The 24344-nt window shown below is 40.3% G+C and overlaps 2 protein-coding genes across 4 annotated transcripts; one reads left to right on the plus strand and one right to left on the minus strand.

Annotated features, from left to right (window-relative positions):
* Positions 1–11159: 11159 nt before the first annotated feature.
* On the plus strand, positions 11160–19257 carry poc5 (POC5 centriolar protein homolog (Chlamydomonas)). Of its 3 annotated transcripts, none has more exons than XM_029511392.1 (14): positions 11160–11344; positions 11446–11587; positions 11936–12019; positions 12431–12584; positions 13258–13365; positions 13523–13722; positions 15155–15331; positions 15605–15709; positions 16502–16681; positions 16996–17179; positions 17695–17834; positions 18026–18127; positions 18265–18435; positions 18531–19257. In XM_029511392.1, exons 2-14 carry the CDS (start codon positions 11576–11578, stop codon positions 18663–18665), a joined length of 1752 nt encoding a protein of 583 aa, XP_029367252.1. In that variant the 5' UTR covers positions 11160–11344; positions 11446–11575; the 3' UTR covers positions 18666–19257. The 3 variants fall into 3 exon arrangements, with proteins under 3 accessions (XP_029367252.1, XP_029367253.1, XP_029367254.1); XM_029511393.1 differs by having other exon boundaries at positions 11446–11537; XM_029511394.1 differs by lacking the exon at positions 15605–15709.
* Positions 18779–23929, minus strand: ankdd1b (ankyrin repeat and death domain containing 1B). Its single transcript, XM_029511395.1, has 15 exons — positions 23564–23929; positions 23102–23202; positions 22875–22973; positions 22677–22775; positions 22298–22402; positions 22110–22211; positions 21847–21945; positions 21303–21401; positions 21073–21171; positions 20773–20871; positions 20586–20684; positions 20240–20335; positions 19682–19883; positions 19391–19522; positions 18779–19265 (listed from the first exon to the last, which is right to left on the minus strand). The coding sequence occupies exons 1-15, from the start codon at positions 23736–23738 to the stop codon at positions 19210–19212; spliced, it is 1662 nt and encodes a 553-aa protein (XP_029367255.1). The 5' UTR covers positions 23739–23929; the 3' UTR covers positions 18779–19209.
* Positions 23930–24344: the final 415 nt, after the last annotated feature.

Below are 24344 nucleotides of genomic sequence, written 5' to 3' on the forward strand. Positions count from 1 at the left end.
GTGCCTCAGATGATTCATAACAAACAGCTTTTTTAACAATTTAACAATTCTTTGCTTCTTTTGTTTAAAAGCAACAATTCCCTGGTCCATTAGTCATGTAAAGAGTAAAAATGGAAAGAAAACTCAATTTGATTTCCTCAGCTAACAAACACCCGGCCAGGAGCACGTCAGAGTCCAGCAGTGTGACTGAACCAATGTCATTTATTGTTCCAGGATCAGGTCATGTCGGCTATCACACACACTTTTCATTTACTTAAAACGAGCAAGCACGCATACACACAACAGCAAAATGGGGCGCATCCTGGTGGAGCCGGCCTGTCAGGGAATCAATGGAGTGTGTGTTGAGACCCGCTGTCAGTGGTGATGAGGCTCAGAAGACACCCGAGCACAGACGACCAACCTCACCTGACCACAGCTGACAACACCCTGACAGCGCAGACAGCCTGAGCAATGAGAGCAACTGCAATCAAACTGGATAACTTCTAACAACAATAATTCTTTTCTTTTCTTTTTTTTTTTTTTTTTGCCGTCTCTGACCTGGAATTTCTTTTACTTGTTGCTTCACTTTCAGGCTGACCTTTTTGCATCTCCTGTTTCCACAGATGCCTCAAAATCTAATTTTTCTCTTCCCTACTCAACATCAGTCAGCAAATCCATTGATTAATGTGTCTCTGCCAAGTCCTGTTTCCAACTCCTGTTTTTTATTGCATCTATATTCTTTATCTCTTTGCCTTGACTCATTTAAAATCCTTATTAAGCCCCTTCAAAGTAACCAAACACTTTTAAGTTCATTTATTTATATTAAACAACAAGGTGACAAAGAAAATCGGTAGAGTATTAAGAAGCTTCACACAAGTTGGGCACAGCAGTTCTCTATAATTCTCTATATATAGTTAATATGGTCTGTGTGCTATTGCTGTGAGTCATGTGGAAATGGCTGAAAATAGGCCTTGCTCTGGCCATACCCTCTGTCTGCATGATGGATAGTGTCCCTGCTTTCCTTCAACCTCTTTAAAATACTGAAAAGATACTGGGTCAGCTATCACTTGGCCCCAAATCTCCTCCTCCATGAATATAAAGACAGATGAAGATATTAGTGTCACAGGTTTTTTAGCCCTATATCCAAAAGTAAAAATCCATATTAATATCCAGAGCGTGGATCAGTGATCGTGATAGTAGTAAGCAGCCTTAGTCACGAGAGACTAAGCATTTATCAGCTCAGTCAGGGTTTCCTGCAAGCAGCATGCGTCATCAAAAGGATCGACATCAGTGGCAGTCTTGATCAGCAGTCGCCAAACAGACTGGTGTGGGCGTGCAGGTCGTTAGAGTAAGAAGGGAAAAAACATCAATGCCGGTCTTTGAATTTCAGGTAGCTTAACCTACAACTGCTGGAGGAGACAACAAATGTTCATGGGAACTTGGATGGAAAATCAATAATGCCTTTCTTTCGTGCAGTCTAGCAGTTCAGACATGGGCTCTTTCATAGAACTAAAAAAAATGTAATGATGCAAAACAAAGGCAGCAGTGTACCTCCCCTTTTTCTTTTTTCTATTTTTTACAAACAGTAACTATTCAGGGTGGAATAATTGTCAATAGTAAATTCACCCTTTGTGGATTTTGTAGCTTTTTTGTTTATTAACAGATTGAAGCAGTTTGACCTTTTCAGTCTTTTGTACTGTAGGAATGACCAAAACCCCAAATGCTTCAAATCATGGCGTGCTTTGACTTGTCACTGTCTTGCCCTTTCAAAGACATGCACAAGCACAGTGGCTTGACAGCCAGTTTGTTCTATTAGCACCAGAAAGAGCAGGTCCAATCTCTAAGTGGGCAGAGCTGCATGTAATCCCATCAAAACGGAGAGGCCTGACCTCATCTGAGAGACAGAGGCCCAGCTAGCCCGGGACGTCTTCCGTTAGGAGATTTCATCAAACACTGATGCCATTACTGACTCAGTGTGTGTGTGAGTGTGTGTGGGGGGGGAGGCAAACGGTCAGGGTGGAGTATTAATAACTGAATAAGTGATGGCTGGATAAAAAAAAAAAAAAAAATACTGATAGCGAGAGGAAATGGTTGTTGAACAGAGTAGGAATAGAATAAAACTATAGTGCAGTATGGTATAAAAAGACTCATATCACCACATTGACAAAGCATTCAAAGCGTGTGAACTTCACATCTCCTTTCGCAGACACAGAGATCCTCTGCAGATAAAACTTCATGGCTGAGTTCAAGACATGCCAATGTTACATCATACAGATGCGTATATAATATATCTGCACATAGTGAATCTACTGGAGCAGGCTGATATCTGCTTTTCCAACACAGAGTTACTATTAGCACCGACTTCACTCACGTCTGGGCCTAAAGAAAAAGGAATTCCGCTCTGTTTATATTGACAATGAGAATATCCACACTTGGACATAAAGACATAAATTATTGCATTTGTACAGAAATAAAAACATATATTTGAGTTGGACTCGATCTCTAAAGGGACAGTCATTCAGAATGATGTCTATTTGATGATCTTGGGAAACGTATGTGGTCTTTCTGCCCTGCCAGACACGACTACTGCTGCAACAGTGTTTCTTAAACACTGTGGCGTCACCGCTGTCTGTTGCTGACCACTTTTTATTTTCAGAAAACTATTGCTCTTGTTTCTGTTTCTTTTTTTTTTCACAAAGGTGAAATAGGTGGAGACAAACGCAAAAAAAAAAAAAAAAAAAAACCTGCACAAACAATTTAAATATGATGTTAGTTGTTGGTATTAAGTTGTCCCTAAAATGTGCTATTTTCCCATTTGCCTGGGAATGTTGACAAAATCTACAATCTTTTTTGTGATGCTGTTTCCACTCTCTGTCGCATCATTAGTGGCAGAGCTTTCTATCCACAGAGTCCTTTCTTCCATTCATCTATGAGACACATACAATGTTTACCTCTTAAAAAAGCATCTCTTTAGGAAAACTAACAAAATGACAGGTCAGTGTGGCTGCTGGAGAGGCGAGCTACAGATGGGATTCTTGTTTTCCATGGCAGGAAGAAAATCCACATCAACTTGAAATCAATGATAAGTGAGGCCAATGGGAATGAATTCTGCAAACATGCAATCACTTTACCTCATCTCACACTTGCTCACTGATGGAGGCCTTCAGTGTTCGCCCAGCAGGGCTACTACAGCAGCCTTCACATTGCAAACAAAGCACTTTGCCACAGATTTCCAGTTCACCGGCTGTGTGCCTGTCAGTCGCTAACTGCCTCTTGAGGTGCAGTTCACGGATGAGTCAGTTGCCTGCTCCCGCATCCTCTCTTCTTTTTGGTGGCACCGCAGAGTGCTTTAACTGCCCCGGGGTAGGTGGCTGGATTTCACTACAGCATGCACAGTCGGCAGGCAACAACTCAAAAAGCTCTGCTCGTGCCAAGGACGAGTGTTTTCTCTAAAAACACGCTGTTTAGCAAAAGATGAATAAATCATGAGCTCCACTTCCCCATCAAGCTCACAACTTAAGGTAGAAATTCAAGCATTTTACACCAAGGTTGTTGATGTTCTGTACATAATGAATCCTCCATTAAAAAGAATCACTGAATTCATAAGATATAAGGTTTGAAATGAGATATCAATCTCCCCAGTTATGTGATTTCTTATGCTTTAAGTCCACTTTTTTGCTAAGTATGCCAGTTTCTCTCTACTTTGTCAACAGACAAATGCCTACAGAAACAGAACAGACAAGCTCTGAAACCAACTCAACTTTTAACAAAATTGATACACAAACTTATTAATAAATAATGAGACTGTCCTGCTTCTCAGCCTCAATGTTATTGGGAGGTATCAATGAAAGCTGCCAATAACTTAAACAAATCACTCACACGACCTAAAACAACAGAATAATGGAAAGTGTAAGAGAAAATACCGGCTATTTTCTAACTGTCACACAATCAGCATGTGTTCAGGGGAGGGGGGAAAAAAAGTCATCACTTACCGTCATTTATGGCGACAAGAGTGGACTGAGGTGATAGCCATTGCAGCAGACTGGGGAAAAAGAAAAATCCCGTGGGTTTTGTTACTGTGGAAAAGGATTAGAGGTAATTTGCTAGCGCACCAGAATGGTTTTTTCCCCTGATGCAGTCCTCTCGATGCAGCACTTATGGAAAGAGAGAGGGAAAGAGAGAGATGGTGGTGGGAGGGAGAAAGGAGAGCAGGGAGGAAGGGACCTGGGGGGGTGGGACGAGGGGGGCCAGTTTAATCAATAATTGTGTTTCATTGAGTGATGCGGGCAATTCCGTTTGATGGAACAATCGAGTTAGGCGACTGGATGACGTGAAATCGTGCAACGCATGAATGCAAAACAGAGAAGAGCAACCGGCGAGCCTTCACTCACTTTAGTGCGAGAACCCAGTTTGGTGTGAACGTGACCAACCATTCTTTGTTTCAGTCTTAAAGGAAATTGACCGTGAAAACCAGTGACAGGTTGCTGCCAGACAGGAACAAACTTGTCTGCTGCTCAATCCGAAATATTTCGACTTATTATTATTATTATTATTTTTTTTTTAAGGTGGGTTTCAAAATTAGTTTCTTAGCCAAAATCTGGATTGTGGGAAGGATTGGGCAATAATTGGCGGTCAGCTTTCCAGCCACGTCACAGGTGCGTTCACCTCGTTCAACCCCTGGCTCTGTCCATGGTGCTGACGCTTTCCTGCGGGGCTGGGCACCCGGACGCATATTTAAACATGTTCTTATGAGTTATAAGGTTCCCTCAGCAATTCTCCCTACAAGATAAGAAGTTATTTGAAAAGTAGATGAGTGAAAAAAATAGGATCTTAATGGGAGAAAATATGGCTGATATAAGGACATGAAGGAAATCAATAAATCAAAAGCTTTTTAGAAGAATTAGATTGCGATGTTGGTTGTAGCCTATTAGATAAATTCTTCCAAGGGCTTAAACCTTGATACACTGCCAGGATCAATATAAATACAGACAAAAATACACTGACAGACAAATAGTCATAACACTGCGTTTCACTGCACTAGAGACCTTGTTCTCTTACTTTAACCGCTTCCATGTGACTTCCTATTAAAGCCATTAAAGAGCAGTAAGAAAGGCAGACCTTAGTAAGAAACTAAATCAAGATAATGAACAATGAAGGAGAACAGGACACATATAATCCATGAATGTGAATTACTATCTATAGACACAGAAAGACTGTGTAATATATATGCATAAGACCCCCCTCAATGCTTGATTTTAATTTAAGGGCTTAAATCTCAATATGCAATTTAAGCAAAATAAAATATTATTCATTCCACATATGCTTGCAAATGATTACAGAGTAATACTATTGACACCACACAAACATTATACAATCCTGTTACAATAATTGTATAACCCAGCACAGGCTCTTTGAGATAAGTAGGCTCCTTAGATGAAGTGTGAGACAGTGACTGCCTGTGTGCATGCTATGTCAGCTCATAACGCCTCTGAAGCCCACGAGTGGTTCCTGCAGACAGGGAGGGAGGAGGGAATAAAGAGAGCTGATGAACTGATGCAAGCACAGGGACATTCAGCCTTCCAGTGTTCACATCATTAAAGCCTGCAAACTATTCCAGCACTACCCGTGAGACCCAGTTCTAAGCAGAAATTAGTATGAACAAGTTCTTTCATGTATCACATCTTGTCCATCAAATTCCTTATTCCTGAATTTGGAGAATCTAAAAATCTACATGTTGACACATTTTAATGTAGAAAATGTAATTCATAGTTCTGAATGTGCTGACTGAGTTTACACACCAAGTCATCCCTCTGACACTGGTTGTGCGTCATGTTCACCACAAATGACACTGAACAGGATTGCAAATGATCCATAGAATGTGCACAAAGACACACACAGCACAAAAGCATGCAAGGCCACACACAAAGTCACGATGAAAAAAAAAACAAAAAAAACAAACATCAATCTTTTTCCTCTGAATTTGATGATTCACAGAAGCAGTGACCTGAGGCTTAGGACACTCTCTGCCTTTGATTCAGAGTTGGTAGACAAACCTCCCTCAAGCCATGATACTCCATTTATTACTGCTGGAACGCTGAGGAGCACTTAGCTTAATGTACAGGACAGTAGAATGACCCACACACACACACACACACACACACACACACACACACACACACACACACACACACACACACACACACACACACACACACACACAATCCATCGCACATGCCAACACATTCTCTCACAGTTCTCTTGTAAAGACTTACTCTCTGCTCTTTGTCACAACAACATGCATGCAAGCAATATAGAAGCTTGTGAATTTCAGTCTTCTTTCGTTGCTAAGAAAATAGAAGATGTGTATGTATATTATAATATATATACTATAATAATAATATAATATTATTATAAGATCTTGCAGATTGGATACTGACTAAAGAATTCCCAAGCCACATACAGTAAATCTAAGATAATACTGGTCATAGCTCCTGTAGTGAGAAAGTGACAGTTTTGCAATCCAATATAATCCTGCTGTTCAACCAATTCAGACCTTAAAGTGCTGGGGTTTCCCTCTCATCTCCTCTATATGAGGTTTCTGTACAACTTGTGTACTATTTACATAAACATAGAATAAATTAAATTAAATTAAATTTTAGCATTGATGTGTTGATTGTGTAAATGCATTTATGAATACATATACATGGCATTTATATACTTGAATATTACGTAAAAAATAAGAGGTTTGTGGTTCTATTCTACAAAACATGACACCACTGGGATTGTGTTGCGGCGCTATTATGCAATTTTTGATGATGCAAACGATGCACAATCCAACACAAATGTAAATTGTAGAACAATTGCACCAAAAAATTCCTTATTTTTGTATGTATCCTACTCCCCCAAAGATCTATTGAAATTCCTCCTGTGTGGGAAAAATAAAGGAATTAGATTTAAAATGGGTGGATGGATTCCTTAAGAAATCAGCAGAGAGGTGGAGGTAGACTAGAACAACTGTGTTGCTTATCTTCATCCAGATTATAGCAAACAGATGTAGACACTGAGAGTAATTGTTACTGCTTTTGGGAGATAGAAGCATGGGCTAACTGATTTAATTCTCGTCTTTGCTTTCAGCCTGCCCTGCCCCACAGCACTCGTGGTTGGCCACTTAACTCTGGACTCAGCATGGGCAATACTGCGTAGCTACGTTACATAATAATGACGGACATTATGCTGCTTTGTCGTCTCTAAGACGGTTGTTGAAACTATCTGAAGGTGATCCATTAAGCCACGTGTTTACAAGTTGTGGCAATTACAGTACCTAAGTATTCTGAAAGAAAAACAGAAGGACACTGGTGTCACTGATAGAGAGTTTTGATGGATTAGAGAGGCCCAAGGGGGATGTCCTGGTCCATCAAAATGTAATGAAAATTAATTTGAAAACGGCATGCAGCTATGAACAACTCCAAGATGAATCCTGGCAACATTGTCTTCAGTCAGAGGTCATCATTGTCTCATATGTGAGAAAATGGGTTGATAACTATACAATTGATGACAGCACAGTAGCTGTTGTCTTCAGGAATTATGGTTGTCTGTAAGTGTGTCTGACTAAAAATCGATCAAAGGCAGAAACAATTTTACACAAAGTTTATAGTCAGCTGTTTAGATAACAATGCAAAGAAGGAGAATGCTAATTATACATCTACAACAAAGATCAGGATCTAATTCCATTGTTTTTCAATCTGCTAAACGTAAAATACAAGATATTTCAAGATATTGTAAGAAAAAGAAAAAGTTACTGAAGAGAGTAAACCTGCGCGAGCACAGAACATTATTTCCTAATTTCTGCTCTGTCTGTCATTGCCAGGTCCTGAGTAGTCTGACGGACCTGAGCTAAAATACCAGGGGGAAGAAAGTCAAATGGATTGTGATTATTGTCCTGGAACAGATTGAACAGGCTATGAGAGAAGAATGTGAGCTGAATCCCATTTGAGACCACATGCCCAGGTGCATTTCTTTTGCTGAAAGGAAGGTGAAAATTTACAAAAGGGATCTAAAGAAAGGTTTAATGGAGTAGTACAAGCTTTAATCTAACCACTGTCAAAAAGCTCATGCCTTTGTCTTTAACAAAAGAGAAAACATTATGCAGAATTGGTACAGAATAGAGTTGTGTCCCTATAATCTTTCTGTATTGTTAACTCAGAGCTATTGTCTATTAGTGTAGTTATGGTTATGCTGCTGTGGGCAAAAAGACAAGTGTAATACACAACACATCCATTTGACCTTAATTGTTTTATTAAGCTTATTAATTATTTCTTGTACACATATGAGAGATAATAATTCACTTTCAGCACACTCAATTTAATCCCAAATAGGACAATTAATAGTACATAAAGTCAAAGACAGCAGAATAGATATGTTATGTTCCCTATGAATGGCACTCGGCAGGAAACTGGGATACCAGTATAAGAGTTGACCATCAGTTTTGCAGAGTAAACAGCAGATGACCAGAAAAACCAGGTTGAGGTGACAAAAATCACCCCGAAAGAGAAGCTGTAATGAACACATCACCAAAACCTTTCAAAACATGTGAATCGTCTGCTCTGAAATGGAAATAAGTAATCTGTGGGAGCTAAAGCTTCCTGTCATTCAACAGGAAACCTCCACCCCCCACAGAGCAGCAAGGATTATCCTCGGTGCTTCACAATTCTGGTTCAAAATCGCAGCCTACATCAACTGTCGAGGCATGTTATCATAAATTTGTATGTGTGTGTGCGTGCTGAGAGATGTCTGTGTGAGGCTTTGCTAGCACCAAGTAATCATTCAATTCATTTCTAATATGTAATGGGTATGGAATTTATCAGATTAAATTCTTAATTTCACAGACAGACCTCAACAGTCTGTGATTTGCTGTTTTTGGCAATTTTTCTGCACTCTCATAATCATGCGCCGTCTATTTTCAAAGCCAGCCTGCAGCTTTTTCTATGACAATGCTGACAGGACACCTTCAGACAGCGAAATACTCTCAGCACACAGCCAGGTGGTGAGGAGGCCTCAGTCCAACAGTTCTGCCTGCAGCTCTGCCATGGCTGAGAGCGACCATATGTCTCTTCTCTTTGGTGTCTGTCCATGCCTGAGTCTGCCAAGCCGGTAGGCCTAACCCCCATATGTGTCTTAATGCTGTTAAGCACTACGTCCTCAGGGGGTTAAGACATTGCTGTCATTCAGATTGTGAACCACTCTGTGTTCTCCATTTGCTTAAGTGAACAACAGAGAAATGGCCACAGGAAGGTTCTCAGGATGGTGGTATTCACCAAGGACTTACACATTCCTTACAAAGGTAAGTTTGTTTCTTTGTGACAATACACTGAAGCAGCTCATTTCCAAGCAGACAGACCAGTAGTGAAAACCATGCTGTTCTTAAAATGGGTGCATAGCTTTGATTTACCAATCCCAGAAACAGACCAGCATCGTTTTTTTTTTTGCAGTTTTGATGTATTTATGAAACAATAAACAAATATTGTGTTCTTTCATACTCAGATTTGTAAACATGGCTTATTTTGAGTAACAATTCTTAACATGGTAAGTTATATAGAAAATCTGAGATATTATAATAATATCCTACCTGAGATCGTTTCTCCATAATGTTCGGCTTATTCTACATTATACATCGTGGCCGTATTATTACCTGGAACATGCACACCTCTTCCAGTCAGACGACCATGCATTAGCTTGTAGCCAGCGTTAGGATGTCTTCTGTGGACATCACTTACAACACGGTCCCACTCCTCATCGGTCACAGCTGAATACAGGTTGGTTTTTCTGCACACACACACAAAAAAAAAAAAACATTAACAATGAGTAATGTCCCAGTCCTTGCGTGTGTTGTTGTGTCTGAAGTGGTGGAGTACTTCTTCTAAATTTGAAGGGACTAGACCGGATCCTTCAACAGACCGGTTCTTTAGGGCCTCTGAAGGTATCTTTGAGCTATAAACATGTCCGTAGAAGAATCGTATCAGTGTATTGTATAATGACAATAAAGCTACTTTCCTTTCCTGCATTTCCTGAGGTTTTTTTTTTTTTTTATAGTTTTACTTCAGTAATTTTTTAAGCAAATGCTATTGTACTTAAGTAATATTTTGACGAAGATACTTTTACTTGTATTGGAGTAATATTTGACAAGGAGTATCTGTACTTTTACTCAAAGTGAACTCTGTCCACCTCTGGTAATGGGCATTCGGAAATCTTTTCATTCAGTTCAGTTTTATCAGTTTATTTTCTATCCCCTTCAGACGATCATATTGCAGAGTTCACCTTGGTGAATATCACTTTCCAGATAGATACATACAAGACACATCTGGCCTACAGCTGGGCCAGAGTGGCCTGAGGCCTGTGACACTAAGCAAGTTCACCATAACGAAGATTTGTTTTCATCATTCGGCTTGATTTTACCCAGAAGTGACTGTCCTCCATAACCTGTCCTACAAACTGGATATCTACGGGTCTGGTTCTTATCTGGTTTACGTCCATACAAAGCATGATGTTTCAGATACAACTTCCAGATCAGGACCATTTTGGATATCAACAGTCAACAGTAGATTACATCTAAAATTTACCCAGATGAGGGGAACTCAGGCCATATAATCTGGGTGGAAAGTAGTTCTTCTGTTAATTTTTTTCTCATGAATCTGGCACTGATGTTGTTTGCAATTTAACTCTGTTCTCTTAAGAACTCTTGTTCATATTAGGGTTAGGGTTAAACTCAGGATGCACCGATCTAATAACCAGATTGTTAGTGCATGCTATCCAGGACAGCCATTGTCAGGTTTAGTTAAGCCAAGTAACAACAAGATTTCCTGAATGTGTTGAAGTTGGCCTCAGTTCACTCTACCGATAATAACAGAACTCGTGTGACCTGAAGATAGCAGGAACATTTAGCTGCTATGTTGAGCTGCTGCTGAGAAAATCGTGAAGTCAACGAGGTGACCAAATCACAAAAATACCTTTTGCCGAGCATTTCTCTCGGCTGTAGTGCAGCAGGTGGTGACCTCAGCGTTCTTCCGCTTACTGTTCTCATGGAAACATTTTGTCCAATCAGAGTCAACATAGCAGCAGGCTTTGGAAAAAGAGCCAATTAGAGAGCGCCTTGTTGGTAAGTCAGTAGTTTTGAAACGGCTAAGCAAGCGTTTTCCAACTGACGAGTAACGCTGGAAGAAGAGTGTGGAAGCTTGAACAGGAATGCAAATAGAGAAAACCTCTGAACGTGGTTTGGTTTTAATTTAGTACAGACTGTGCTATGTATTAACCACGCAAAGACTCCAAAGACTTTAGTATGGCCCCCTTTTGAATCAGCAACGAATGAAGCGTAAGTATGAGTGTGAGTGTGGACTGTTGGAATATTACGGTTTGTTATGTTAACTTTCTCAGATAAAAGAGACACTTAGCCTGTTTTGTGTGCTATGAAAGGTTTAATGAAGAGGATAACCTCAGACTCTGAACTCACTGTTTAACTCCCGATCGTCTGACTGGTGTGCTGGGCTTCAGACAGCGTTCAGGCGGTAACCACATAACCAACCCGCTTTCACAACATGAGGACATGCACAGAAATGTATTAATGTTCATTTTCTCATCAAGTTTCTCTAAAGTTCCAAATCAAAAGTTAATTTTCAATTTCGTGCCTATGTTTGTAACATTACACGAACTCACAGTTCACAATATAAGATTTATTTTCTATATTGTTATATATGTTCATGTTCAGCATAAACACTTTGCAGAAACTAGCAAAAGATTCTGGTCCTAATCTCCTTTGTGCTAAAGACAGCGTGTTGTATATTTCTGATGACCTTACCATTTAGAAAAGACACACACATTGTTAATTTCTACATTACAAACTGCACATTAGACAATATACGAGGCACTGTAATCTGACATTCTTAGTTTGTGTAATTTTGTTTAGATGTCTTCGGATGAAGATGAGCCAACCAGTCCTGTTCTGCCGAAGGACTCAGATCAAGGCAGTTCTGTCTCCTCTGAGCTTCAGGTGATGGAGGGGGGGGGGGGGGGAATCACTCACTGCATTGTATCATTTTCTACAGTGATATCACATAAGTCAGTTAATTCTGCCCTTTAAAATGAGAAGCACATGCAATCAGACAATCGAAAGACACATCCAGTTTCCAGCAAATAAAAAAAATAAAAAATAAAAAATAAAAAATAAAAAACTTCTCATTGACAATGGGACAAATGACAAATGAGTCTTTGACCTGGCCCTTCTGGAAAGTATACATTCCTCCTTATTACAGAAGTCAAAACTTTTCTTGGAGAGGTAGTGGGGATTCTGCTAAAATGCTATAACCCTTAGGAACAATGGCTCCAAAACTGATAATATTTTGAAACTCAATTTTTTCGATATTGTAGATATGCTTATTATTTACTGTTTATGGATCAACAGGATGAATATGAGGAGCTCCTTCGCTATGCTGTGGTCACACCTAAGATTGACACACTCACCAGTGCATACTTGCAGCGATTGAGCACCTCACATCTGTCTGTAGACGCTCGGAGTTCCCAGAGAAAAGATGACACAAAATCACAGCGCCCAGCAGGTATCATTTAGGAACTCTAGTGTGCAGGCAACATTCATACACATTTCAGTAAGCCTTTCTGACAGAAACACAACTTGAGCCTTTCCAGACATCGCCTGCATCAGATGATCAGCTGTCAAAAGGATTTGGCATCACAACATGAAAAAATGCTGTGTCTGCTTATCAGCCTCATATTTTCTGCTTGTAAACCAGCCTAGTCAAGATGCATAGGATATCAGTCTGTCAGATTGTAGCCCCTATCTCTTTCCCCTACGATGCCCACATCTTAAACAGTCTATCAGTTTCCTCCCTCCAGCTCTAGCCCTGGCTGCAGCTCTCATTGGAGGTTTAGTGCTTTAACTGTCATGGAGTAGTGCACAGGGATGTAGAAAGCAGACTGGCTGATTGGTAATGATATCCTGGCACTCTGCCCACACTGCTCTTTAGAGTGCAGGCTCTCTCTTCCCCCTGCAGCATTTAATTAAGATATTGACAAAATTGCATTCCTGGATGAGGGCTATGCTTGTCTTATTCAGCAAACTTGGCTTCATCCTTTCTTTTCTTAAACTGCCTTTTGTTCTCCCATATTTAGCTTTATTCATTTCTTCAATGTCAATTCTTGCAACATTTGATCAATTTATCATTGGGCCTCTATGTGTGACTTCACTCCATTGTCTTTCTTGTCCTCTGTCAGATACTGCAACTGATGCTATAGATGGGAGGCATTCTAGCAGGAGTTTCAGATCATCACAGGCCTCCCCTTTGATTTTTGAGCCCACCACACACACAAGAGCCCCTCAAGGTAAAATGAATCAAAATGGCAGTGAAATGGTTATGTGTGATATGTCATCGTCTTTTCATTTCTCTTAACATCTTGTATGCTTACAATATACCCAGATTATCAAGTGTATTCCTTCTCTAATTGTATGTTTTATTTTTATTTTTTCCTTACCTTGAAGCTGATGAGGTGGCAGGTCGGTCATCTGGCAGGTTGTCAGTGCTCTCAGATGCTCCCTCTGGCAGGTTGCAGGCAACGTCTGCGACATCCCGGCCGAACAGCCCAAACCCCCTTGAGCCTACAGTGTCTGAGATGTTTATTTCAGAGAAGAACATTAGCAAGATGGAGAATATTCTGGACATGTGGAGCAACAATCTCAAGGTTGGTATGCTTCCTCATACTGTCAAGCTGTCTATCTATAATCACTCAATTTACTAGCTCTTAATTGATCTTCATTGCTCTCTGTTTGACAGTTGGCCATACTTATTGTTGTGTGGCTATCAGAGGTGTAACAGTATGCTAAAGTCATGGTTTGGTATGTACCTTGGTTATGAAACCATGGTGCGGTACATAAAAATGCAAAAAAAAAAGAAAGAAATGCTGTTTTTTTTCCCCCATTTTAAATATATTTAATTATTTATAGAGAGGGTTAGAGAGAGAGAGATTCACCCTCATGACTGGAACAAAGCTGAGTGGACAGACTTATTCCTGGTAAACTAAAATTATTAGACTGAATTACTCATACTGTGAACACTGGTGCTGTAAATACAAATTCACATAGGCAGTTAAATTTCTGGTTTAGTGACACCAAAGCATAAATTGAGTCATTGAAGAGTTATCTGCAAAGAAAAATACTGAGGGTGGAGGTTGTTGAAAAGCCTTTTAATTTCTGATTATTTTACTAAATGCAACTTTTTCCATGATATATGTATCGATGAAAATGCATAAATGTGTGAATGAATTAGAGCAGCATATTAGTTTCAGATTGGTACTATGCACACTCATGTCATTATAAAGTAACAATGAGATGGATTCAAGATGAGAAATATTGTGGCACATTCACTATGTGGACAATGGTGAGGAAGTGGTCAGAAATTATTAAGGAAATGTAACATGTTTTAGTCTCTTTGAACTGGATGACAGCTCTCCTCTTACTGGATTCAGTGACCTTTTAATTTTGTCTCCCAGAGGAATGATTTTGGATGGGTCCATGTGAGTGTCCTCCCTGCCCTTTACTTCTGATGTTGTACAGCTCATTCATTGAGGGCAGATGATAACCAATCACCTGCTATGCATTGCTGATAACAGAGATGAGTTTGTTCCAGTGAACGGCACCACTGACAGGATACAGACATTATCCAAAATGAAAGATATTGAGATTCCAGTGAGAAGAAAATCTATAGTTTTAATTTCCCTATAAGACAAACAAGTTTAGATTTGTAGATGCTGGATATGTTTCATGTTGCAAATACTGAGGTCACGATTTACTTCTAAGGTCACATATTTGCAAAACTGGTGCATTATAGTGTTGTGCAGGCTGCATTTGAAGCCAGTTTTAGACCTCTGAATGTACCAGAGCTGTGCTTCCTGAATAGCACATTCACGTCAGAACTGTAAATGTCTCTGGACACAAATTCAATACAGTTAGACAAGAGATTAAATCTGCCAGGTTTGTAGTTAGCTCTTTCTGTCAGTGACAAACCCCCTGGTACATCTGTTTGCCAAATTTAAATGTGTGCGTACATTTGTCCATGATTACTAAAACAGGTTAATTAACACACCATGACAGTCTCATCCTCTTTTCCCTAATTAGTCTAATGTGCTGATGGAGCTACGGAAGTGGAAGTTGGCCTTTGTTGAGCAACACAAGTTGGAGATGAAGAAAGAGAAGGAGAAGTATACAGCCAAGACAGCTGGCCTGAAGTCAGAGCTGGAAAGCCTGAAGGGGTTGCTACAGACCTATGAGACTTCCAACCACAGAAAAGATGAGGTGATAACCTGTGTAGTCCTTTGCTTTTTTATACATACATATTGTGGGTGACTGAATTTATTTCCATACTGAGATTTTATTTCCTTTGTTTACAAGTTTTATTGTCGGACTGGTTGGGCTTGATCCATGTTACTCCAATATCATTTCCTCACTTGCAGCTTCAGACCTTTAATGCTGTACATAAAGCATTTGAGAGAAAAAGATTAGGACCACAGTGTCTGATTTTGGACTATCCTATCAAGCTTGTTGTGTGCTGTGTCCTACCTGTGTCAGGTGATCGTGAACCTGAGCCAGGTGTTGGACAGACAAAAAGAAAAACTTGAAAAAATGAAGGCGTTCACCCACTGGAGACTTCAGCACAGTGAGGCCAAAGAAGAGGTACACAGGTGACAGTGTATTGTTTCTTCAAGGTTTTAAATATATTCATGGTGATGTTTCTAGCGTGGGCAAGGGTGTCCGTAGGTGTTCATTGTTTGTCATCAGTATGATTTAGAACTTTCAACTCTTATACCTTGCATTATTCACACTTGTCAGTCTTTACTCTTACACAAGAGAATGTATACAATTATTTCCAAGTTTCCAACCCCAGTTTTAACTGTCAGAAAAAGGTGGGATAAAATCTTTCTTTGGGTGGGGCTAATCCATTTGGTGAGCTGGCCAAAGGCATTTTATGGATATGTTAATGTAACAATTAAAGCTATTTTTTGCATAGATATCTTAGTCACAGATCAACAGATTAATACCTTTTGAATTATCAGTTCACTCATTACATCAGCATTTCTGTTTAGATTTTCAGTCTAATTCACGTATTATGATTCCTTTGTCTTTTATTGTGTGTCTTGGATGTAAACTTACATAGCTTAACATTGCAAGATTACAACTATTTAATAGTTCATAAAAAGCCCCTTTTTATAAATGTATCTATTCATTTTCATAGTGTATTACACATCAAACTGTGAAGAGCATAAAATAAATATTTTTATTTTCCAGGTACCAAAATAAAAAATTTTGGCATCTCTTGAAAATGAAAAATTAAGTGGATGACACTTTTTTCCTCCATATTGACACAGAAACAGGACCATGAAGACTCTTGTGCACCCGCACAAGAATGAATTATGGGTGTAATTATTTCCTTGTGAATATTTTCATGGTATTGTGGTTTCCCACCAGGCTCATGCTGCTCAGGTAGCACGGCAGCACTACAATCTGCAGCTGAAGAGGAAGGTGTGGTTAGGCTGGCACTCTCTGGTCCAAAAACACTGGAAGGTCAAGGTGGAGCGGGCTTGCCAAGCAAGGGCTGAAGAGGTCTGTGCACGCCTGTCTACAGAGTATGAGGCCAAGCTGGCAGAGGTAAATAAGGCAGAGAAAGACCTGCATATAAAACAGTGTGTATGATGATGCTGAATTTATACTTGACTCTACCTCAGTTAATGTGTTTTACAACTGCAAAGCAGATGAATGTCCACATTAAACTTGATTCATAGTTTGCAGTGATATCATCTTTAAAACAAATTGGAATGATGAAAAAGGTTTACGCTGGAAATGGTGTTAAAGGTGTATATCAGCGGTGTAACACAAAGGCCAACAACTGAAAGCAAGTGAATGAGCTACGCCCGCTGGTGTATTATAAACTGATAAATGGTTAATTCTTTCTGTTTTCACAGCACTGTGAGGCTATAGCCAAGGCTCAGACAGAAATTCAGAGACTACGATTGGAGCGGGAGCGCTATGAGGAGTCTATGAAGAAAGCTTTCATGAGGGGTGTATGTGCTCTCAACATGGAGGCTCTCAGCATGTTTAACCCTTCAGAAGGATGTCTGGAGCAATCAGAAGTTCATGATCAGCATGGTCTGTAACAGGAAGACCACACAAACTCTTTTTCTTTAAATCTAGTGCATTACAAGTCCCATAAGAATATGAAATGCTTTCTTCTCACAACAAACCGCAGAGGTCTTGTTAACCTTGGCTTTATGCCTTATTGATTCATTACAGCTATCAAGATGAACTGACAAAAAAAGATAGAAGCACTTTCTCCATCAGAGTGCAGCCTTGTTCTATTGAAAAATGTGTGGATTTATGAATGAGATGAGTCAGGGGGTTTTCACAGGTTACAAACATGATAAAACCATGATCTGCCAAAGAAAAACTGGCTGGATTTCTCTTAACAGTTATTATTGATTGGGCATTTTTGCCATTCACTCATCCAATCATTAGTATTCGCAGCTAACAAGCCAAAAGGAATAACACATGAGAAATGGTTTCATTCCCATCAAAAGTTGACAGAGAACATTCACCTTGGTTTTACCAATGCCAATCTATAAAGAATATATGATGCCAGAGCCTGACTCAGTTTCTTTCTATAGATCCTCAACCTTCACAGGATTCACAGGAGTCTGGCATTGCTACGCTGGCTCCACTTCAACCATATCCCCTCGCCTCACGGTTCAGCCCAGTCCACTTTGACCGTCCAGACCCTTCCTCCCACAGTGAAGCAGAGGATGTGGTGAGACACGACAACATTATTTATACTGTATAGTTCTTTTATGGCATAGATTGGTTTCTTTTCTAATATCTCATAGGTTCATACAGTAGTGTTAAATTTGATTTAGTTTTTCTTTTTTCCCCTAGTAGATCTTTGTGTGCGCCTCTAAAGACCAACTGGCATTCTTGTTTCACTGACTTCCTTTTCTTCAGGTGGGCTCAGGTGTCTCTGTTTCCAGGGCAGAAGTGCTCCCTCCAACTACTGTAGTGCACAGCTCACTTCCGCTTGGGGGCATTGCCAGTTCCAACAAACAGGTTAGCTTTTAGACATGTAGATAATCTTTAGTACAAGGGCCTCTGTCCTCCCTTGGGTTTAGTTTTTATTTATTTATTTATTTTTTTTTTTTTTTTGGTACTACATCACATTTATACACAATTGTCAATTCTTTCAGGTCAGTGGTCGTGCTGTAATAGCCAGTCAACAAAAATCCACAAAGACTGTAACGGCTCGTGTCGCTGCACGACCTGATGGGGGAAAGCCTGCACGCAGCAACCTCCAGGTGATGGGTGTGGCTCCACCTATGAGCTCTGTGATAGTTGAACGGCATCATCCTGTTACGCAGGTACAGAATTGCTGTCTATGTTTAATTATGTGTACACCTTTTAGTCATATGAAGCCCAAAAAGAACATGAACATTTTTCTTTTTCACTCTTTAAGCTCACCATTGGTCAGGCCACGGCGGCTAAATATCCTCGTTCTTCCCAACAAGGCCACAGCTCCACCGGAGGCCGAGGCTCCTCCAGAACACACACCAACACGTGTCACGTTCACTCCATCAAAGTAGTTGACTGACCACACAATGATATATCGATCTTACCTAGTCTAGATTTAATGTGCAAGATATCCTATGCAAAATTCCTAGAATTAGTTGCCCTGGCTCTGCATTGCAAATAAACATTTTGTTGCCATTTTTCAACTTCATTAATGCTGAAGTGCTGTTTCCTGATCTGAAGGATTTTTGTCAGGAAAGTAACCACACATGTTTAAACATTTGTAAATGTTTTTGATTATTATTTATTACAAGCCGGGTGGTAAAAAGTTGCAAAATGGGCATTTATTATGATTTTCTTTTTAATAATTTGACTTACAATTATGCAAGTGAGGCTGTACTGTAATGTGTAAAATCACATATTTTAAATGTTTTCACTTCTGCTGATTTCTACTGAGACAAACCAAACACCTCAGTTCATCTACTTCAGCAAACCAAAGCTATACATGATGCACCATTCATTTTCAAAATAAATTATTTTATTGCTTATTTTCTGTACAGATCAGTGGTTAAAATTACGTAAACATGAAGTTGAGTGGGTCTGTCTGTGTGTTGCAGTGTTAAACTTCAGGAGATGCTGCAGCTTTTACTTCTGGCACTCTCTTCCTCCATCCGAATCTTATCTGTTAAACAAATATACATTTGTGTAATAAAATTTGGGCAAACATCCCCAGGTACCGCAGATAAATTTTCCTATATTCTTCAGCATAATTTCTTTGGGACTGTAAAAAAGGTTTACTGAATGTACCTGCAGCTTTCCTGTTCCCTGTGACAATGAGGCCCTGGTAGAGTTCTTTCACAGGGTTCCTCTGAGCCAACTCCTCCCCATGGAGCCAGATCAGCAGCATCCTGTTCCCATGCTCTTTGTAGCTGTGCTGACCTGTGGACAAGCACACAGCACTGTGCGGTCAGGAAAACATTTCTTCTAGTAAAAATAACTGATTGCCACCAGATTTAAAACTGGGGGCGCGGGGGGGGATATTCATTTTAAGTCTTTCTTTTAAATTCAGCGATTTTAAAACTGTTAACATTTTGGCACCTGTCCACTGCTCCTCGACGGCAGACACTTGCTCCTTAGTAAAGCTCCAGTGTTCTGCTAGCTTTTTCCAGTCTCCTGGTTTCAGGAGCTTGTAAGCCAAACACCAGGCCATCGAACGGAGCTGCTTGGTCTCAAAGCGGTGGTCAAGCTTAAACGTTAGTGGGTACTCGCTGTGAATACTCTCATTAAACTCTGGGATGGTCTGAAAGGGCAATTAAATCATGTCAGCAGATTGATAAAGGCCACTACCCTCAGAGAACACATGGGCATGGAAAGAGATTATTGGAAAGACTTACAGTATTCATAGTAAAAGAAAATTGCAAATAGAAATATTTGAAATCCAATTTAGCACCAATTTAATTAAGGTAAATTCCTTCCCTTCTTGATCTTCAAAGTGTGGCAAACTGTGGCATTCATATTGCTAATAATTTTAATAGTATTAGGGGTGGCTCAGATAATCCAGAATATGACATTAGGGAATGGATATGTTTGATTTCAAGGCTTCAGAAATTCATTATGGCACATGTGAAAAGAGTAAAAGTTACAGCCATCTCTCACCTCCCTCCAGGCAAAGTACCTCTCTGCTTTGATTATCATGTCCACAATAATCACCTCGTCAGCTCTGGCTGCCGTACCCAGAGCTGTCTTCCCCTGCTACTCCAAATGTAGAAATATACAACAAAATACACAACAGGAATAAGATCTATAAGGAATCAAATAGATTTGTTCTCAATGTAAGGTGCTATTGTTAGCTATTAGTCAGATATAATGTTTTTTCCCTTTTGATGGTTTTTGATTCTGATCATGTTAATGTCCTGTAGAAAGTGTACGTGTACACATATAAGAACAAAATGTTTACTAACGCAACATCTACACTGCATAACTTCCAGGGATTTTTACCCACCTTATCCCGGAGTGTCAGATCCAGCCCAGCTTTAAGAAGCATTTCAACAACTTCTATAGTGGCCAGCTCTGCAGCAAGATGGATGGCCGCCTGGGACCTCTGAGAGTCAACAAAATGCAGCATGTATATTTCTGTTTTGTTTTTGTTGGCTTACACCTTCTTTTACTGGGTCAGTAGGGGGTCCCACCTTATTTGTGACGTTAATGTTGCACCCGGCATCCAGTAGTGTATGGATAACTGGGATGTGACTGTTCTTCACTGCCAGGTGGAGAGGAGCCTCAGTGTGCTGACAGTAAAAGCACACAAGACAACATCAGTCCAAAAAAAGTGAACTGTTGATTTAGAAAAAAAAAAAAAAAAACAGGCAAGATTACAGTGATATGAATCCAGACAGTGCGTCAGCAGCACACCTCGTGTGTATCTGATCTGTGTGGCCGGGATACTTTACTGAGAGAGTGTATTACTGCCACCTAGCTTGTGTTCTTACCTTATTCTGAAAGTCAGCACAGGCTCTGTACTGCAAAAGGATCCGCGCAAGAGATGCATCTCCTCTCTCTGATACCGGATGGAGAGGGCTGCATTTGGCCTACAGGAGAGTGAGTTGAGCTGCGTGAGATTTCACCATGATGATACCTTAAAGATTAGGACATTTCATGCAGCTTCACTAACAGCAGGGCGCTTGGATGGACTTGATTAGCGGTCTGCACTGTATTGTACCTTTGTTAGGATGTTGGGGTCACAGTCAGCCTCCAACAGGGCTAGGACACATTCTTCCTGACTGTTGTCTGCAGCCTGGTACAGAGCCGTCTCACCATCCTGTTGCAGAGCATATCTGTCAGTAAAATAGAGTAGTGGGGCTGAGGAATTAAGACAGCATTAGAGACCGCATTTTAAAGTGACTTTGCCTGCTCACAAGGTGTCATGTGAATCTAGAAATCAAGCAACCGCCTAAGAATTACTTTTAAATTGGCTCATGCAAATAGTTTAACATTTAACATTTTTGATTATTCAACAAGAATTATTGTCAACATAGATCATATACATCATAAATTACTAATTCTAGTCAGCAGAATCTCTGGCCATATACATTAGTTTAGGCCCAAACACGGTTTACCTTGATGTATAATACTGACGAGTACATGTTTGATACATTTCAATTAATCCAAAATGGAGTTACTGTGCAGGAGTGGATTAGCCACTGAGCACACACTGTCACAAACCAAACCGGGATATAGAGAGGATGTTTCCACTGATTGTCTACCATATTGACTTCATTCCGAGTATCAAAGCTCTGCAGCAGCAGCTGGACAGCGTCCAAGTGGCCGTTCCTGGCAGCTAAGTGCAGGGGCGTGTCACCTCTCTGACAGAAGGGAGGGAGGGAAACAACCAGCATCAAAGAGCGTTTGACTTTGAGCTGTCTTGGAGGCGTGACAGAGAGATCTGCACTCAGACACATGTGAGAAGAAACAGCCAATGTCATGTAAATAGGCGCACTGGAGACCAATAAATAATCCATAGACACACCTGATTGGGCTTCATGGTGGCCATTTTGTATGGTTCCATCAACATCTCTAACATTTCCACACAGCCATGCTTCGCCGCCAGTGCAAAAGGCCGCTGCCCTGACTGCAGAAGAAGACTTGAAGTTCAGTCACATTTACTGCAACTAATCTGATTGTTCTAAATGTTTCACTATGAAAATTGAGTGATACCTGATCGTCTTTGTCAAGTTCTTTCATCTGCAGATCATTTATAATATACTCAACAATGTCAGTGTGGTTGTTGATCGCAGCACAGTGCATCATGTTCAGTCCTTCCTGATGCAGGAAAAACAATGACTAATTTAGAAACCACTGTTCTGTTTAATGTACATTTTACTGGATTTGCACAACTGTATATATATAAAAAAGAGGAAGAACAGGTGTTTCTGCCCTGAGGTTTGTAAAGATGAGGACATAAATGTTGGATTCAGCAACCTGGATAATGAAAAGTAGTCAAAAAGTGCCTGGGGGGGAGCTCATTTAGTTTACACAAATGGAACCAATTTCTAGGTATTTTTCTCGTCAGTAGATGCAAATCAGCGGGTCAAACCTCGTTTTCGACTTTGTGCTCAGCTCCGGCCTGCACTAATAATTTCAGGATCTTCAAACTGCCAAACCAGGCAGCCAAATGAATGGGTGCCACGCCATACTATCAGACAGAACGCAAAATGGAAAGTTTGGATTAAGGTGTTGCATAAGCCTGTCTCTGGCTCAAGCCTTCAGATGTTAGGATCTCAGACCCTCTTACCTTGTCCTTTTGGTCCACCTTGACCCTGCGCTGAAGAAGTAACTGCACAGCTTCCATGTTTTTTCCAGCTACTGCATAGTGAAGGGCAGTTCTGTTATGCTGAGGTAAACAGCACAATTAGCATTTTACCCCCAAAACCCCAGAAAGCATCAGCCTGTGAGTCTGTGATCTTATTAAATACACTGAAATGTAACAAGATGCAGAGAGTGCCGTGTTTGTAGACCCACCACATTCTTTGCATTAGCGTTCAACCCTTTTCCCAGAGTCTTCATGGTTACCACATCGTTCCTCTTAGCTGCTTCCATAAACTGCTTCTCTGCATCAAGCACTATACAACACAGCACGCCATTTACACAGCATGTGGTTCTTTACATGCAATACTTCACGAAGTGTAATACACGTCTGGTGTGTGAGGCATTACAGTGGCATTTGTGTTAAACTGAGATGAGTGCGTTTTATTTGTTTTATGTGCTGTGGTGAGTGACTGGCCTTGTGCAAATACAGCGCATTTCTTCTGTCTTCCTCTACAGTTAGGGGAAGATTCCACCTCCATTAATTACTAATGATTAACATCTGCATCAACAAGCAAAAACTAGAGAGTTCAGTTCTTAAGAAAACCGTTTGCGTCTTGCCATCACTCTTTATCTCAGCTTTTAGCTTTTCTCATTTTGTTCTCCTTGGATACTCACACATCTCTTTGTTGTCAAAGCTGGTGTCTGTGTCTTTGTCCAGGTTCTTGTTCATTATGAAGTCAGCAAAGCCCTTGACAGTCTCCTCTGTCACCCACGTTCGAGGATCCAGATTCTCCTTCTTAGGACAATGTTTGTTGATCATCGCCCTCAAAGCCAAAGTTCTTCTCTCCATTGAAAAGCTCTTTAAATGATCCCTTTGTGTGCCTTAGGTGAGCTTGGCCCTCAAACAAAACCAACTACTTAACTAATCGAAAGTAAACTGAAAACACACAAAAGCTAAAAACTCATGGCTCCTCTCCGTCAATACTCAACAGCAAAACTTGGAAATGGAAATGGAAACATACTCTGAGTACTTTCCTACTAGCTGAAGGGTTGATCCGTGTTTACTTTAAAAGCTCACACCCTAGAGGGCCTGCTGATACAGACTAAATGTGGCTGGTATTTGGCATGAGAATGGTTTCTATTTGTCGTGCATTATGTGACGTGCCAAGGGGGAAAAAACTGACCAAAACAACCAACCTAACACACACGCACATTAATTTACACACGTCTATTTGCTTACTGTCAGATGGCGTTTTTGCGGATAACTCACAATGTACCCAACCTGTTGCAGAACTCTGCTTTGCTGGCATTCAAAAGCTCAATGAATGAAATCCTGTCGTGGCAGCTCAACGTCTGCCGACAGCAAACAGGCTGATCTGACCACCAACAGGATCACTTAAAGAAGAGGCTGCTTACTTACTTACTTACTTTAGTTCAACATAGTTTGTGGAAATAT

The sequence above is a fragment of the Echeneis naucrates genome, chromosome 9 (genome assembly GCF_900963305.1).
Source record: "Echeneis naucrates chromosome 9, fEcheNa1.1, whole genome shotgun sequence".
Taxonomy (NCBI): domain Eukaryota; kingdom Metazoa; phylum Chordata; class Actinopteri; order Carangiformes; family Echeneidae; genus Echeneis; species Echeneis naucrates.

Excerpts from the sequence above, each read along its gene's own strand:
- ankdd1b (XM_029511395.1), bottom strand. The coding sequence starts at position 23,738 with ATGGAGAGAAGAACTTTGGCTTTGAGGGCGATGATCAACAAACATTGT. Across the intron at positions 20,685-20,772 it reads ACATTAACGTCACAAATAAG|AGGTCCCAGGCGGCCATCCA; the intron begins GTGGGACCCCCT and ends GTTGACTCTCAG. Across the intron at positions 19,523-19,681 it reads CGTCGAGGAGCAGTGGACAG|GTCAGCACAGCTACAAAGAG; the intron begins GTGCCAAAATGT and ends GCTTGTCCACAG.
- poc5 (XM_029511392.1), top strand. Across the intron at positions 17,180-17,694 it reads AGAAGTTCATGATCAGCATG|ATCCTCAACCTTCACAGGAT; the intron begins GTCTGTAACAGG and ends TTCTTTCTATAG. Across the intron at positions 18,128-18,264 it reads TTGCCAGTTCCAACAAACAG|GTCAGTGGTCGTGCTGTAAT; the intron begins GTTAGCTTTTAG and ends CAATTCTTTCAG.